At 42.1% G+C, this 15,030-nt stretch overlaps 1 protein-coding gene across 1 annotated transcript; it reads left to right on the forward strand.

Annotated features, from left to right (window-relative positions):
• Positions 1–42: 42 nt before the first annotated feature.
• Positions 43–14,893, forward strand: TRMT1L (tRNA methyltransferase 1 like). Its single transcript, XM_064427795.1, has 16 exons — positions 43–265; positions 2,728–2,880; positions 3,734–3,796; positions 4,603–4,716; positions 5,677–5,741; positions 6,085–6,214; positions 7,656–7,779; positions 8,187–8,266; positions 8,528–8,774; positions 9,430–9,642; positions 10,439–10,629; positions 11,937–12,015; positions 12,700–12,866; positions 13,069–13,128; positions 13,482–13,608; positions 13,731–14,893. The coding sequence occupies exons 1-16, from the start codon at positions 103–105 to the stop codon at positions 14,017–14,019; spliced, it is 2,265 nt and encodes a 754-aa protein (XP_064283865.1). The 5' UTR covers positions 43–102; the 3' UTR covers positions 14,020–14,893.
• The last annotated feature ends 137 nt before the right edge of the window (positions 14,894–15,030 follow it).

Below are 15,030 nucleotides of genomic sequence, written 5' to 3' on the forward strand. Positions count from 1 at the left end.
CCGCCGCGGTGCGCGCCGGGCCGGCCCGGGCGCGGCTGGGAAGTGTAGGCGGAGCGGGCCGCCCTCGGCGTGCGGGCTGCGCGGCGGCTCCGTGCCGGGAACATGGCAGCGCTAGAGGCGGCGGAGGCAGCGCTGGAGGCGGCGAAGGCCGCGCTGGGGCGGCGGCAGGAGCAGCAGCAGCAGCAGCAGCAGCAGCAGGAGAAGGAGGAGGAGGAGGAAAACCACAACCATGAGCACGAAGGTGGCGGCGAGGCGGCGGCGCTCAGTGAGAGCGGGCAGGGATCGGGCGGGCAGGGGGAGCCGGGCCCTGCGTGCCGGGGCTGAGGGCGGGCGGGCGCCATGCGGAGCCCGGGCCGGTTTGAATTTACACCCCGGCCGGGTTTGAATTTACACCTCGAGCTAGTTTGAATTTACACCCCTGGGCCGCTCTCCTGGGGCCGGGGAGCCCTGGGAGGCGCAGGCTCCCGGCTCTCCCGTTTTCCCAGCGCGGTGCGGGGCCACACGTGTTCCCGCCGGGCCTCGCTACGCTTGAACCCGCGGTCCTGTCGCTTCTTTCTTCCCCAAACCTGCCGATGTTTTGTCCTTGGGGATCATTTATTATTCCCTGAGGTCCCTTGGGGGCCCGAAGTGCGGCGCGGGCTCAGCCGCGCATCTTTCCTCGCAGTTTTTGAAACCCAGACGTGTTTGCGCCATGTGCCGCAGCAGGGAGGTTGGACCACCGTGGTCCTTCCGACCTGGCCCGCTCTGGCATTCTGTAAATTGGTTTTGTTGGACTTCAGCTCCCCGAGCGAGCCCTTTGCTGCTGCAGCCTTACGGTTCAAGTGAACGAACTCTTCTAATTAATCCTTTTTCTCGTGTAAGTGTAGTTTAGGCTCTCTGAAGAAGCGTTATTCTGTTTGTGTGTGATCGGTGATTCCTGGTGGGCATTTAAAAAATCCTGATGTCTTGGTTCGGTAGCAGCATGCCTTTCTTCATGGTTCAGTGTGAAAGCTTACCTCTCTCCTTGTACATTTACATATTAACTAGCTTTTTTTGTACATATATTCGTATTATCCTTTTCAACCGTTTTAACCTCTACATGCTCTGAAGATGCAGACTGTCCAGCTCTGCTGGTTTTTTGTCACTGCTTTGCTCCCACTGTACATTTTTATAACTGTTTTCTACTTTTCCCACGACTAATCAATAGTTGTTAATGATTTCTTACAAAACATGCTTTTACTTACTTGTTTTCTGTCTTTGTATTAATAAAGCACATAGAAACTATCACCAGGAATTCTGCAACTTTTTAATGGAGCAGTAGGCTCCATGCAAATCTTTCTTAGGGGGGTTGTCAGCTTAAAACATGTATGTGGGGAGCACAGCAGCAATCTCTTCCTAGCAATGTGCCCCCTGATAGATTTTAAGATAGGTAGAATAATTTTACTCTGGGCTTCTGTTTTTTCAGGTTTTGACCCCCTGTCTTGAGGTATTCCTGCTATTTTCTCTTTCTGTCCATTTTCATAACAACAGATATTTTTACCTAACAGCAATGTTTAAAAGAAAACAAACACAAGTAGTCCAGGGGAATCTGAAGAACTGTTGTAAGATCCTTCAGCCTGTCTTAAGTTGTGGTCAGGAATAGTGGATAGGCAAGACCAGCAAAATCAGAGAATCATGGAATGGTTTGGGTTGGAAGGAACCTTAAAGCACATCCTGTTCCAGCCCGTGCTATGGGCAGCAATGCCTTCCATTATCCCAGGTTGTTTCCTCCACATCCAGAACAACCATGCATTCCTGCATGCTCTGGAAATAACTTCCAACACAAACCAGTTTGTAGGTCCGTGTTTTCTCCATGAGGTGCATCCCGGTTTCTGTGTCAGGACAGACAGCCCCTGGTTGCCTTTTGTGCCCTCTCTGCACCTCCTGTCTGTCCCATCCATGCTGAAAATCCTTGGTCTGCTCTGTTGCTTCTCAGTAGTTGCAAAGTGATGCCTGAGCTTTATTTCTTGTTACCCATGGTTGAAACTTCACTAGTCCCACCTGTCCCTGGAATCTTGCTGGGAGCAAGACAATATTTATAGATTTATGTGGCTTTCTGAATCCTTTCCTAGTGCTTCCTTAAATTCTTTGCACAGGGATCAGACCACACCTTCTGGGGATTTCTACCTCTTCCTTCAGTTCTTTTCCCCGGGTTTGACTATTCTCATCATTTTATTGCCCCATCTCTCAGCTTCTTTAAATGCTTGAAATTCTTCACCAGGCCCATCTGTACTGCCCCAGGAAGTAATTCATTTGCAAATGCTGATGGCACCAGCATTTACCCCTCATAATTGCCTCTGGTGTTAACAAATTCCTGCCTTAGTCCCTTCTTTCATACTGTTTGATTAATGAACTAAACTGTTATCAAACTTTTTTAGCTGATAGTAAATTGTCAGGGGGATTTGGAGCTCCTCCTTGCCTGCTTTGCCTTGCTTCACTGCATCCAGCCAGAAAACAACATGTAAATGTTATTTTCATCTTAAACATCTGATACTGATGTGTGAATAGTCATTTCAGCTGTCCGGGATTACATTATTGCACAGTGGTTTCCAGGGATAGTTGGAGTGAAAATCCATCTCATACTATTCTATGTAATTTTTTTCTCCTTCATGCTTGTAGTTAGCACCAGATTATTGGAAACAAACAAACGTATTTGTATAGTTCAGTTACATCAGTGACACTTTTACTGTGTTTTTGTTTGGTTTTAAGATGGTTTGGTGGTCTCTGAAAACGTGAAAAGCAACAACACTGATGTGAAAATTCCCAAGTCAGAATCAGAAGCTGAAGACAAAGGAGCAGAAGAAGAACACCCAAGGAAATCTGATAGCAACACTTTGGATGCATCATCTGAGTACCCACGAGGTTTGTTAATAAACTCTTCATATTTGTACCATGTGCTGGAGGAGAGGTGGAAATACTAGGGAGAAATCTAAAGGGAGGGTGTGAAATCTCATTTTAAAACTCACCTTTGTATCCTGACCACGTGGATCTGTTGCTTTGTCTGGCATAAGAAAACCTGAAGATTTACCCTGTAAAAATGTTGTAAAGCTTAAAGGTTCTACAGAATCTGTGTTAGAGTGGACTGGGAAGTTCTGTGTGCTGAAATCAATAAAGCAGATTTCAACCTAATTTTCTTGGTGTTGGCAAATTCTGACTGATAAGTTGAAAAATGAAGGGGTAGATTTAAAAGTTAAATTGTTTACTAAGGGAAATAAAAAAATTATAGAATTTAATGTATCCTGGCTCCACATGAATAATTGTTCTTAAATTTGATCCACTTATAGTTGATAATTAGTTTTGCCAGTGAGTTCATATGATTTTTTTGTACTGCTTTTGTGTATGATTTGCATTCAGTAACAATGCTGAGCAGTAAAACCAGGTGTAAAGGGAATGTGACTAGTTCTTTTCAGCTGTTTTTTTTCAAATTAGGGTCTTTCTATCTTACAAAGTTTCTGTGTCAGTATTAAAAGGAAGTACAAATATATGAAAATATATGGATCTTATTAAACAGCTATTCTGGGGATAATTTTTGTAGTCATTTGTGCTGCCATGGAAGTAAAAGGATAAAAACAAGTATTTCAGTTGCTACTACAGTCATTCTCTAACAGTGCTAGATTTGATATGTTGCACAGGACAGTAGCAGTAAACTAAAAGCAATTTTTAAACTAAAAATGTTTAATTCCTAAATATTTCTGGGTTGTTTTTTTTTTTTTAGAAAAACATATTTCAATTCAGAGACACCTTGCTGATCTAGAGAAACTGGCTGACCTGAGAGAAGGTGAGTTGTCCACAGCAGTGTCCCAGAACACAGATCTTTGTGTTACAGGTATTTACATTTTCCTTTAGATTTTATCTTTAACACACTACATATATTTATGATATTTAAAGATGAGGGGTTTTATAAAAAGGGCTTTATGATTTATTCTCTTGTTGTTCTGCTAAATTCTGCCTGAGAGGTTGTTTGACATTCAGCTAGTTTTTATTTAGGTTAGTACTTCAAGGGCTTCAACACCTTTATACACAGCCTTGCCTTTGCTTTTTGTGTCTCACATGCAGGATTTTCAAGAATTATTTTATATTTTTCAAAATTATTTTATATAGGGTACATTGTCTTATTTTGCAGCTTAAATAGGTATCAGCTGCTTGTTTTGTCCAAAACATCCAGGAGTTGGAACAACCAAATCTTGTTTTAACCTCCTGATTTGTTGGAGATTTTAGTTTGGTGGGTTTTTTTAAACATTTCAAGTCTTTACATGTCATCTGTAAAGTTCTGTTGTTCCTCAGTACTTTTCAGAAGTTTCATTTGCCTTGTGTTGCTGGAGTAAAAAGTAGTAAAAACCAAAACTCAAAGGTTGTAGGAGTTAATAATTGTTAAAGTTATAGTGATTTTGGTCTGTATTCCATGGAGCAGAAAAAGGAAACCCATAAATTTCAAGTTTGTGCATGAAATAGAATGTTCCCTGAGGACTTCATCTTTAACTCATGTTGATTTTACCTTCAGCCTTTTTTCTCCTGGCCTGCATCTCAATAACACAAGTAGTAACTGCATTTCATGTTTCTCATAGTTTTTAATTGTGTTTTCAGATGAAAGGAAGCCTTGTCCATTGTGTCCTGAGGAGAAATTCAAAGCTTGCTATAGCCACAAGCTCCACCGTCACTTGCAGAATTTGCACTGGAAGGTTTCTGTTGAATTTGAAGGTAATGGCAATTGGGTTTGAATGGTAAATACTAGAAGAAATGTGGGTATGTTCTGTTTCATCTTTCAAAATTCCTCTTAAGCATTTTGTTACCAGCTATGAATTAGAACCATATCTTGACAGAATGAATTTTGAGGTGGGAAGTAAAGTGTAAATGTAAAAGAATGCTCTTCTTCTCCAGCCAAAATGGTTACAATTATTTAGAAAAACACCAATAATTGCTTGGCATGTCATGAAAATTACCATAAAATTTAAAATACATGTGTAATGAAAATTACTACAGTAAAAGTTTTAGTTATATATTAATAATAATCAGACACACAGGTAATTAATTTTAGTGGATCATAAAGATTCCATGGGTTCCAATAAACACTTGAAGTCTTAATGTAGTATCAGTACTTAGTAGCTTTAACTGTTTTATAATAAACTCTGTGATCTGCTTGTGAGATGCATTAAAATCCCCACCAGAAGTTTAGGAAGGAAAATAAAGTGAGCAGTGTGTGTTTTTTAAAAATTCAAGTGTATGGGTTTGTGGCAGATAAAGTGACTGTTTAGAGGATGGGCAAGATAAAGGTGAACTATAAATTTTCCAGTGGGAGTATCAGGTATCTCATTTTGGTTTTCTTTTACTGTGCAACATATGTTTATAGGAGTCTTCACACAAGTGTTTTGGCCAGGTAACAATATTTTTGTGAAAGACTCACAGGTACTCTTGAACTGGAGACTTGGTGTAGCTTTGTAAGATATTTAGGAGATTTTTTTAAATAAAATTTAAATTCTTTGCATTTTAAAGTTTAAAATGTATAATTAGCTGATAAATTTCCCTGTGTGGAGAGTGAATGTCCCACATAATTGGTGATGTTTTCTTGTTGCTGTGTGGTGAAATCTGAAGTGAGAGCATGTGTTGCAGGCCACAGACGTGCTGTTCATTTACTGTTCTGGGATGGCATTTGTTTTCCAGGGTACAGAATGTGCATCTGTCACTTACCCTGTCGGCCAGTAAAACCCTACCTTACTGGAGACCAGGTAAGACTGCTGAATCCCAGAAATTCTTGTTACTGTACAAAGTGGGGGAATTGGGTGACTGAGGGGAACTTTTGAGATCTGCTTAGTTGCCAAATATGTCTTGCTCCTCTGTGTGTGATGGCAAAAGCTTGCTGGTCCAGGATGTGTGACAGAACCCTTGGGTAGCTGCATGTGGTTGTACCTCTCTCACTGGGGGCAGCTGCCTAGGTCAGCTCTGGCTCTAGATTCCAGATACTTTGAGTGTTCTAGAGGTAATAGATGATTTCTCATATGCCTGTGTTCAGATCTACTTCAAGCATGTTTTATGTCTTCTGGAACTACATAAAAGGCTCTTTTTTTACAGACACTGTCAAAGATGGGAGCTCATTACCACTGTATCATCTGCTCAGCAACGATCATACGAAGAACTGACATGATCGGGCACATCAACCGCCACGTGAATAAAGGAGAGACTGCATCGAGGTTTAGCACAGGTGAGCTCTGGCTGACAGGAAACACTCAGTCCCTTTCTGTCCTGTACCACCTGCAGTAACTGGTGGGAGACACAGGAAAAATTCAGAAACAGAGTTAGCCTTTCTAGTGAAAAATCTGCTCGTAGTATTTCAGAACTTCTGTTTCTTCACAGTTGTGATTTAGTCTTGCATTGACCAGTTCCTGTGTTCTTATTGAGATAACTAGTACTCCCCTCACCCTTAATGTAAGTACCAGCTTGTGTGTCTCCAAAAGAGTGAGTACATGGCATCCACAGGAAAAAAAAAAAAAAGTCTGGAATAAATCTTTGTGCAATGAAAAAACCTTAGCTTTTTATCCATACTTATCCAGCTTGGGTTCCTAAAACAAGGGGATGTTTTTCCAGTCTCAGAAAGTCATGATAGAGGTGTCAGTAGTTCTTTGGTAAATTGCAATCCTACCTGACTTTCTCCAGAATGAGATTTTGGTTTCTAAACTGGAATAAACTAGGTTAAAAGCATTTTAAATAAGTGGAATGCCAGTAGTTTGATGCCTGGGCATCAGTGTGCATGTCTGAAAAGCTATAGTAGTACTGCATTCCACATCTCTATAGATTTTGTGCTGTGAAATACAGTGATCTCTGTGTGCTTCCCTTCAGAGCTGTGAGTAAAGAATGGCCCATTTTGCATTTTTAGCAAAATGCATGAGGCGTTTTTTCCTCACAGGAGGAGGAGAAATCCAGAGGTTTTGTGATCTGTAGGCCCTGGGCAGCTCTTGGAGCCCTTGAAGGTGGAACGGATCCACCACGTTTGTTTGAAAGCTCTAAGAGAGGCAGGGTCATATCCAGTTAATACAGTTTTTTCCTGGTTGTTCCTAGGTACATTTTAGACTGGATGAATTGCTCAGAGGAATGGCAGCCTGTGTTTACAGCTGTCAGATCTGAAAGCTTGTTTTGCCACAGGCTGTCTACACAGAGCTCTGGTGCTGGAATTGTCCCTGTGCTTGTGCTGTTCATGCACATTTTGTGGGGCTGTTCAATAATTTAAAACACATCAAGGATTTTTGCAGTTCATTGAGACACAGTCAGGACTTTGTTAACAGGGTTTTAATTAATTAGCAATATATTATGTTTAAACATGCAAAACAAATGTGCTAAGTGTCAGGCTCAGGGGCTGGCTTTCTTAAACTGGAGTGGATACATAAGAGCCCAACTGAGAAAAAAATCTGATGTTTTATGGGAAGAAAAGTGTGGTAGAGCATGATCCTTATTTGCCACTTTTGAGATTAGAAGATCAGTTGTTGCCTGCTTCTCTTCTCATCCTTGTAAACCTGTCCACGTGCTGGTTGGATTGCAGCAGCAGACTTGCTTTATGGGAGCAGTTTTTTAGTGTGATTTACCAACTGTGTTAATATTAATTTCAGTTCTCACTGATTCTTTCCTTCTGCCTCAATTACTTGTTTCAGTTCGTGCTCCCAAGTCATCTTACAAAGTGGTGAAGGAGTCAGCCACAGATGTGCAGGTTCTTCCCAACCACTCCACGCCCCAGAAAACAGATTCCTATTTTAATCCTAAAATGAAACTCAACAGGTGAGAGAGCAGGATGTGGGAGGATGCATCAGAGGGGGGAGTTTGTGGTGAAAAATATGTATTTTGAAAAGTAATCCTGTGAAACTTCTGTTCAGAGGGCAGGAGAAAGGAGTTTCTCATTAGAAAACTCTTCTTGACAAATGATATTTATTCCCAAGAACACTATATGTGAAATAGTGTCATTTCTTCAGTAATTAAGTATTTTCCTGTAATTAGTAGATATTACTTTAAGAATACTCTGCTGTAGAATTCAACTTTTCAGCATAGCTGAGGTTTTTATTTACAGTTCATCCCTGTAAAAAGTGGAGTTTAGCTTAAATATCCCACTGTGAGTTTAAAATGAAATAAATAAGGAAAAGTAAGCAGAAATGTTCTCTCTACTTACAGACTATGATTTTATCTTCCAGGCAGTTGATATTCTGTGCACTGGCTGTGCTTGCTGGGGAGCGCAAACCCATTGAATGTTTGGATGCTTTTGGTGCCACTGGTAAAGTCCATTTCTTTAATATTTTGGTTAATAATCAATAGAAGGCAGCAGCAGAAATTCATAACTGACATCACATACTCAAAAATAATGTGAGATATGCAATAATTCTCTTCCTTAGGTAGGTAGTCCTGAGCTTCCATACAAAAAGACAGCTGACAAAAGCTGTATTAAAGCTTTTAAAAAGGCTGAAAATAATATTAAAGTTCAGTGGTCTTCTTAAAATCAATTGTCTTACTGTCCTTAAATTCTGTTTTTCCACAGGAATCATGGGATTGCAGTGGGCAAAGCACCTCAGAAGTTCTGTGAAAGTTACAATTAATGATTGTAATGAAAATTCTGTGACAATGATTAAGGAAAATTGTCATTTAAACAAAATGAAGGTGAAACTGAGCATTAAGGAAGAGGACAATGATGAAACTGTGGGAAATGGAGAAGAAAACAGTGACACCATTGAGGTGACAAAAATGGATGCCAATGTTGTCATGCATTTGAGATCATTTGATTTTATGTAAGTGTTGAATACTTCTGTCAGTTTTCTGGTTTGGTAATGACACACCCCACTCCACTTCCCAGTATATGATTATTTGGAGAAATTGCAATGATAAAAGAATCAACTAGCAGTCACTTGAAATGTAATTTTCTTGTCCCTGAAATAGTGTAGGGATAGAACTTTAATGTTAAATGTTTTAGAAATTGCTGGAAAAATATTAGTCTTTCTGTCATTCCAAATGGGTTACAAATATACATAAAAATTTTAACCCAGGCTGGGGGTTTTTTTATAGCTTCATTGTCTGTTGGCTAAATGGAAAAACAAAATCAGTTTTGGGGTTTTTTTAAAATTCTTTTAGTTTAAAATGATGTTTGTTGAATCTCTTGTTTTTATCTATTTTGCAGCATATTAACTTTGAATTAAAGCAGGCTGATTCTTCCAGGTTGGGTATACAGATGCATGCATTCAAATCCTATACAGATATCAAAAAAAGCTATGGGGTTTTTTTGAGTTATTAATGACTAACATTCAGATCTAAGCATTGCTGGAAGTTTTAGTCCTGTTCCTTCTTTCTGTTTTAAATGTGATCATAGGTGTATAAAGCATTGTTTTCCTCAGTAAAGCCAGACTTTGGAACAAAGATAGACACACAGTGGTACATCTTTTCTTTTAGCCATTTGGACCCCTTTGGAACTTCTGTGAATTACCTGGACTCTGCCTTTAGAAACGTGAGAAACCTTGGGATTGTGTCACTGACATCCACAGACATCAGCTCCCTCTATGCCAAGGCTCAGCACGTGGCCCTGCGTCACTACGGCTGCAATATTGTCAGAACAGAGTACTACAAGGAGCTGGCAGCCAGGGTTGTAATTGCTGCTGTCACAAGGTACTGCTAAACCATTCCAATTAGGGTAAAAATTATTAGGTAATTATTAGAAATAATTAGTGACTGGACAAGGTGAAAATCCATCAGTAGGGTTGGGGTGGTTGGATGGTAATGTGAAAAAAAATACCCTGACTTGCAAACTCTTCTGTTTCTCTATCAATTTTGCCATTTTAGAGCTCCATAGGACTTCCTAAATACAAAATAAACTGATTGAATGGTTTCTAGCTAAGCCTTTCAGTTAGACTTGCTTCAGTGGAACCTGATGTTCACTGCAGATCCTCATACTTGAGGTTAAAAAGATGGATGTGGTTACTGACTTGTGAAATCTGCTATTTGCATATAGATACCCTAACTAAACTCAGTCTGTTAAAGAAATGCAGACCTAAAACCTAATTGCAAAAAAAAAAGGTACAGGCAGGAGGAGGGGACATCTGCTTGGGAAAGATGAGGAGGAAGTGAAATCACCAGAGGTTTAGAGAATGCCAGGGCACAAATGCTGAGCTGAACACATTTAGATTTTCCTTGTCCTCTCCCTGCTCATGTGATGATGCAGGTGGCAGACCACTATTTCTAGCTGTGATAAAAAGAAGTAAAATTAGATTTGCTTGGCCTGCCAGGAAGGCCACAAAAAGAGGCACTTCAGAAAGAGCACTTCCTGCTGATCTCTCAGATCTTAAGTACCCCTCTCTAGGAAGTGGACAAGGTCAAGAACTGTGCAGCAGGTTCAGGTGTCAATGGCAGTGTTTGCCTACTTCATTCAGTACAATTTGGTTTCTGTGTGTGTTTCTCCCCCCAGAGCTGCAGCTCGCTCTAACAAAGGCATTGAAGTGCTGCTGGCAGTAGCCCTGGAACACTTTGTTCTGGTGGTGGTCAGAGTTTTACGGGGCCCAACCCCTGCAGATGACTCTGCAAAGAAGGTCCGGTACCTCATCCACTGCCAGTGGTGTGAAGAGAGGGTTTTCCAGAAAGAGGGCAATATGGTGGAAGGTAAATGGCTTTTCTTTTGAAGTTTGTCTCTCTGCTTTGTGCCTTGTTTATATTTACATCCCATCAGTAGCAATTCCCTTGTATGTAACAATCAGTGGTATGTGTGAGGTGGAGAGGGTGCTGTGCTTCATGGCCATGGGCTGGATCGGTTGTCTGCATGGAATTTCCTGTAAATGGACTGCATTTGTGGCACACATTGCTCAGATTGTAGCTGCCCCACCCCTGGAGGTGTCCAAGGTCAGGTTGGACAGGGCCTGGAGCACCCTGGGCCAGTGGAAGGTGTCCCTGTCCATAGCAGGGGTGGCACTGGATGGGCTGTAAGATCCCTCCCAACTCAAACCATTCTGAGATCTGTTCCTACCCAGGACATCCTCCCAGCCTGCTCTAGCTGCTGGAGCTGCCAGGGTGCCTGGTATGTCCATGAATCTGCCACTTCAGGAAAAGCCCTAGGATAGGGGTAGCCTTTGATACTGTTGGGTTCCTTCATGTGGCAGCAGCTGGATAACTTTTGGTGTCAGATGGCTTTTCTGCTGCATTTCAGTTCCTTAAATTGCAGTGGACTGGGCAGTCTGGTTTTCCCTTGGTGTTGTTAATGGGCTGTCCCCACACACACATTAGCAAAGACAGGAGACTTTGACAGACAGACAAAAAAAATTGCACTCCTGGAGACGCTGGTTTGAATTACTATAAAGCCTAAAACCTTGTTTCCAAATTAGAGGCTCTTGGATAGCTTGCTGTCAGATCATGGTGTCTTTGCCCTGCTCAGAGTCAGATGCATAAGCATGCAATGAGCGTGGTATTAAAAAGTTGTTAAAAAATCAGATAAAAGTTTTAAGGATGGGGATGAGTAGCTGAGTACAGTGTTATGGTAGAGATCTTAATTTGTAAGTGAACTGTTTGCTTAATGCCTTAATTGCACTGGGCTTACAAGACTTGCAGGTGGACTGTGTTTTGCAGATGTAACTGGCTGATGTTTCAGATTTTGTAGCTGGCACTTAGTGTTAACCTGGACAGCTGCTTATGCTTATGTAGGAAGGTAGATATTTTCCTTGTTTCTTGAAAGAAACATAGGGAAGTTACGTTGTTTTTTTTTTCCTTCAGTGTTTTTAACACTGATTACAGATCAAGTCATCAATCACAAAATCTCACCATGAGCTGCTTGGCAGAAGTGAAAATAGTGTCACACTTCTGCTGTTGCTATTCCAAATACCTCACTGAAGTGAGCTCCCACTGCATCTCTCTGTCTGTGAAGTAATAGGCATGGCTGGCTATTGCCAGACAATCTAAATGCTGTTTTTCTGCTGCAGAAAACCCTTACCAGCAGCTGCCCTGTGACTGCCACGGCAGCATGCCTGGGAAGACAGCAGTGCTTCTTGGTCCTCTCTGGTAAGTTCACATCACAGGACACATCTGGAGAATCACTCTGGGTCCAGGAGCTCTGAATCTCATACCATAACATCTTTTATTTTAGCACTACAAAAGGAGGTACAGCAATCAGGAATAGCTCAGGAAACCACCTGTGGATTTAGTGAATCACATTAGTGAATTTAGTGGGGTATTCAGATTTTCTTTTTGTTCAAACCGGTTAATAAACAGTAACACATTTTAAATTTCACATTCAGTGCACTTATGGAGTATGTCCTGCACAGCAGAACCTGCCTGTGTTCCTCTGTTTGCCAAAAGTAACTCCTGTTACTCTAAACTGTGGAGAATTTATTAAATAAATCATTGCATGTGCTGATGTTAATAAATACTACATTGCTTGTTAATTAATATTCATAGAAACAAGAATAAATATTTTAAAGTGTTTAGGCCATTTCAGAGCAGTATTAATTATTGGCAATCAATAGCACCTTTCTTGTGGGGGCTGAATGACTTTCTCTTCATCTTAGGGCAGAAATAAAATTACTGGTTTTGAGATCTTGATTTATTTTTTTTTAAACAAGGCCAGTGATGTTGTTGCAAAAAATCAATTCAGTGTAACATAATTGCTGATCAATTTGGGCAAGAGAATTTTGGAGCAGCTTCCGTTAAGAAGCCTTAACTTCTGATTTCTCTTGTGTTTCCTAGGTCAGGACCTCTCTTTAACACTGGATTCCTGAGGAGGATGCTCCTGGAGGCTGTGCAGTATGGCTTGGATGAAGCTCAGCCACTTCTGAAGACATTAGTTTGTGAAGCAGAGTGCACAACTCCCAAACATTTTTCTAGCCACAGTCTTGGTGATGAGAACAAACAAGGTAAGAAAAGGGGCGGCCTGTTCATAGAGAGGACTGGCTTTGTGGTGATATTTAGAGATGCTGGCCTGTGATAAGTTGTTTAACAGCAGCATATCCATGGAGTTGTATGCATTACTGAATAATTAAATTATTTCATTCTGTGTAATTAAAGCACTTTGCCACTTTACAGTAGAATTAATTTTGCCTTCTAATTGTATTCTAGAAGAGTGTGGTGTATATATTAGAACACCAAATACTTCTGCAGAATCCTACTTAGTACATGGTAAGTGGAACATTTTGGTGTAGCTCTTTTTTTGTATTTAACCGTATTGCACTCTGGAGTTTTTTCCCACCCAGTACTAATTTGATTTTATCTTTATCCAAAATCATATTTATTTATAAAAGCAGAATGCCAAATACTCTATGAATGCCACTTTAATTTACTTGTTAGTACTGAAGATGGCCTGTTGATTAAATTCAGCCCAGATTTTACCTCTGCAAGCACCGGCTTACAAAAGCAGGCACACAGCTGAAGCTGCTGTGTGGCTTTGTTTCTGTGTGTACTGTCTGAGCTTTGCTGTTGGTTTTGGGGTGCCTGTGAGTGCTGAGTGGTTTCTTGGCCTTGTTGTGGTGCAGGCAAGAGGAAAAGCGAGGAGGTGCTGCGCGGCACGGCGAAGCGGCAGCGGGCCGAGCACAGCTCCGAGCACCCCCCGTTCTACTACAACATCCACCGGCACAGCATCAAGGGCATGAACATGCCAAAGTAAGTGTGGGCTCACCTTCCAGCCTGCCCCGACTCTGACACACAGCTTGTTCTGGGTCAGCCCTGTCAGCACCACGTCCCTTCTAAATGCGGGGGTTTGCTTTTGCTGCCTTTCTCCCCAGGTTAAATAAGTTCCTGAACTATCTGTTGGAGGCCGGATACCGCGTGAGCCGAACCCACTTCGACCCCATGGGAGTGCGCACCAACGCGCCCCTGGCGCAGTTCAAGACTGTTCTCATGAAGTACAGCACTCCCACCTACGTGGGGGCACAGGCAGAGGGCACTGTGCATCTCCCTGGAGAGATCCAGGTGGGAGAAGATCCAGCTGCTGCAGCGGTCAAGGTGGAGGAGGCTGAGTTAGCAGAAGATGATAAGTCTGGGGTCGCCACTGCCGTGTTCACAGAGTCCTAACCCACTCACTGTGCTGCTGAATGATGCAGATGGGTTTGTTCATCAGGATGTTACAGACTTCCAGCACACCCTGTTTCAGTAAGCTACTCCTTCCTCCCAAGCTGGAGTTTGACTGTTTTTAGCTGCCTGTTGTACTTCAAAGGGACAGTTTAGACTTAGGTAACAGAACTTAGCCCTGATCCTGGCATGGCTGTGGTCACAGAACCAGCACTGTGGGAAGGCTGTGGAGTTACCTGCTTTTATTCTCACCTCCTTTTCACACTGAGGCATGGAGGCTGCTTCCCAGTCTGTTCAGGCCTTGCTGCCAGCACAGCATCCAGAAGGGGGGCCAGGGCCAACAGTGTTCAGCATTTTGGAATATGACATTATTGTGAAACAGCCTGTTCCTGAAATGCATCATTCCTAAAACCTGGCCAGCTGTCATCCAGAGAGAGGGCATGTTAAGGTAAGAAAATAGCACAAGATAAAATGCCCTCAGAGTTAAAGCCAGGCAGTCCTGCCTGAGTGCATTTGTAGCTCCATGTTGCACATGTAACTCTGCATTCAGGTGTGTTTCCAGGGTTCTGCTCTTGGCAGGAGCTGATCCCAGGAGAACAGGAAGGGGCGGTGACACAGCTGCTAGGGAACTTCAGTTTGTACCCGACTCGTAGTGAATTGTGTAGTCACTCTAGGTAGTTGTCTCCTCAGAGCTTACAGTGGTTGTGTGCTGCACAAAGGTACAGGGACAAGGGACCACAGTAGATGTTGAGGTGAAGTTTGTGGTGAGTTGTCAATAGTAACTCTGAGCTAAGACCTCTTCTGTGAAGGAGCAAAGCTGCCAGGTATTGGCAGTTCTGGTTTCCTTAAATACATGGCAGCATTCCAGCCAAATGAGCTTGCCTTTGTCCTTTCTTTCCCCCACACTTACTTCTGGTATCTCTGTGTACTCCACTTGAATAGCTGTCAGCAGTGGTTGCTCACAAGTTTGATGTTCAGCCTGGCCCCCAGTGTTAGGTTTATCTAAGAGCAGAA

Source organism: Passer domesticus, chromosome 7 (genome assembly GCF_036417665.1).
Source record: "Passer domesticus isolate bPasDom1 chromosome 7, bPasDom1.hap1, whole genome shotgun sequence".
Lineage (NCBI taxonomy): Eukaryota > Metazoa > Chordata > Aves > Passeriformes > Passeridae > Passer > Passer domesticus.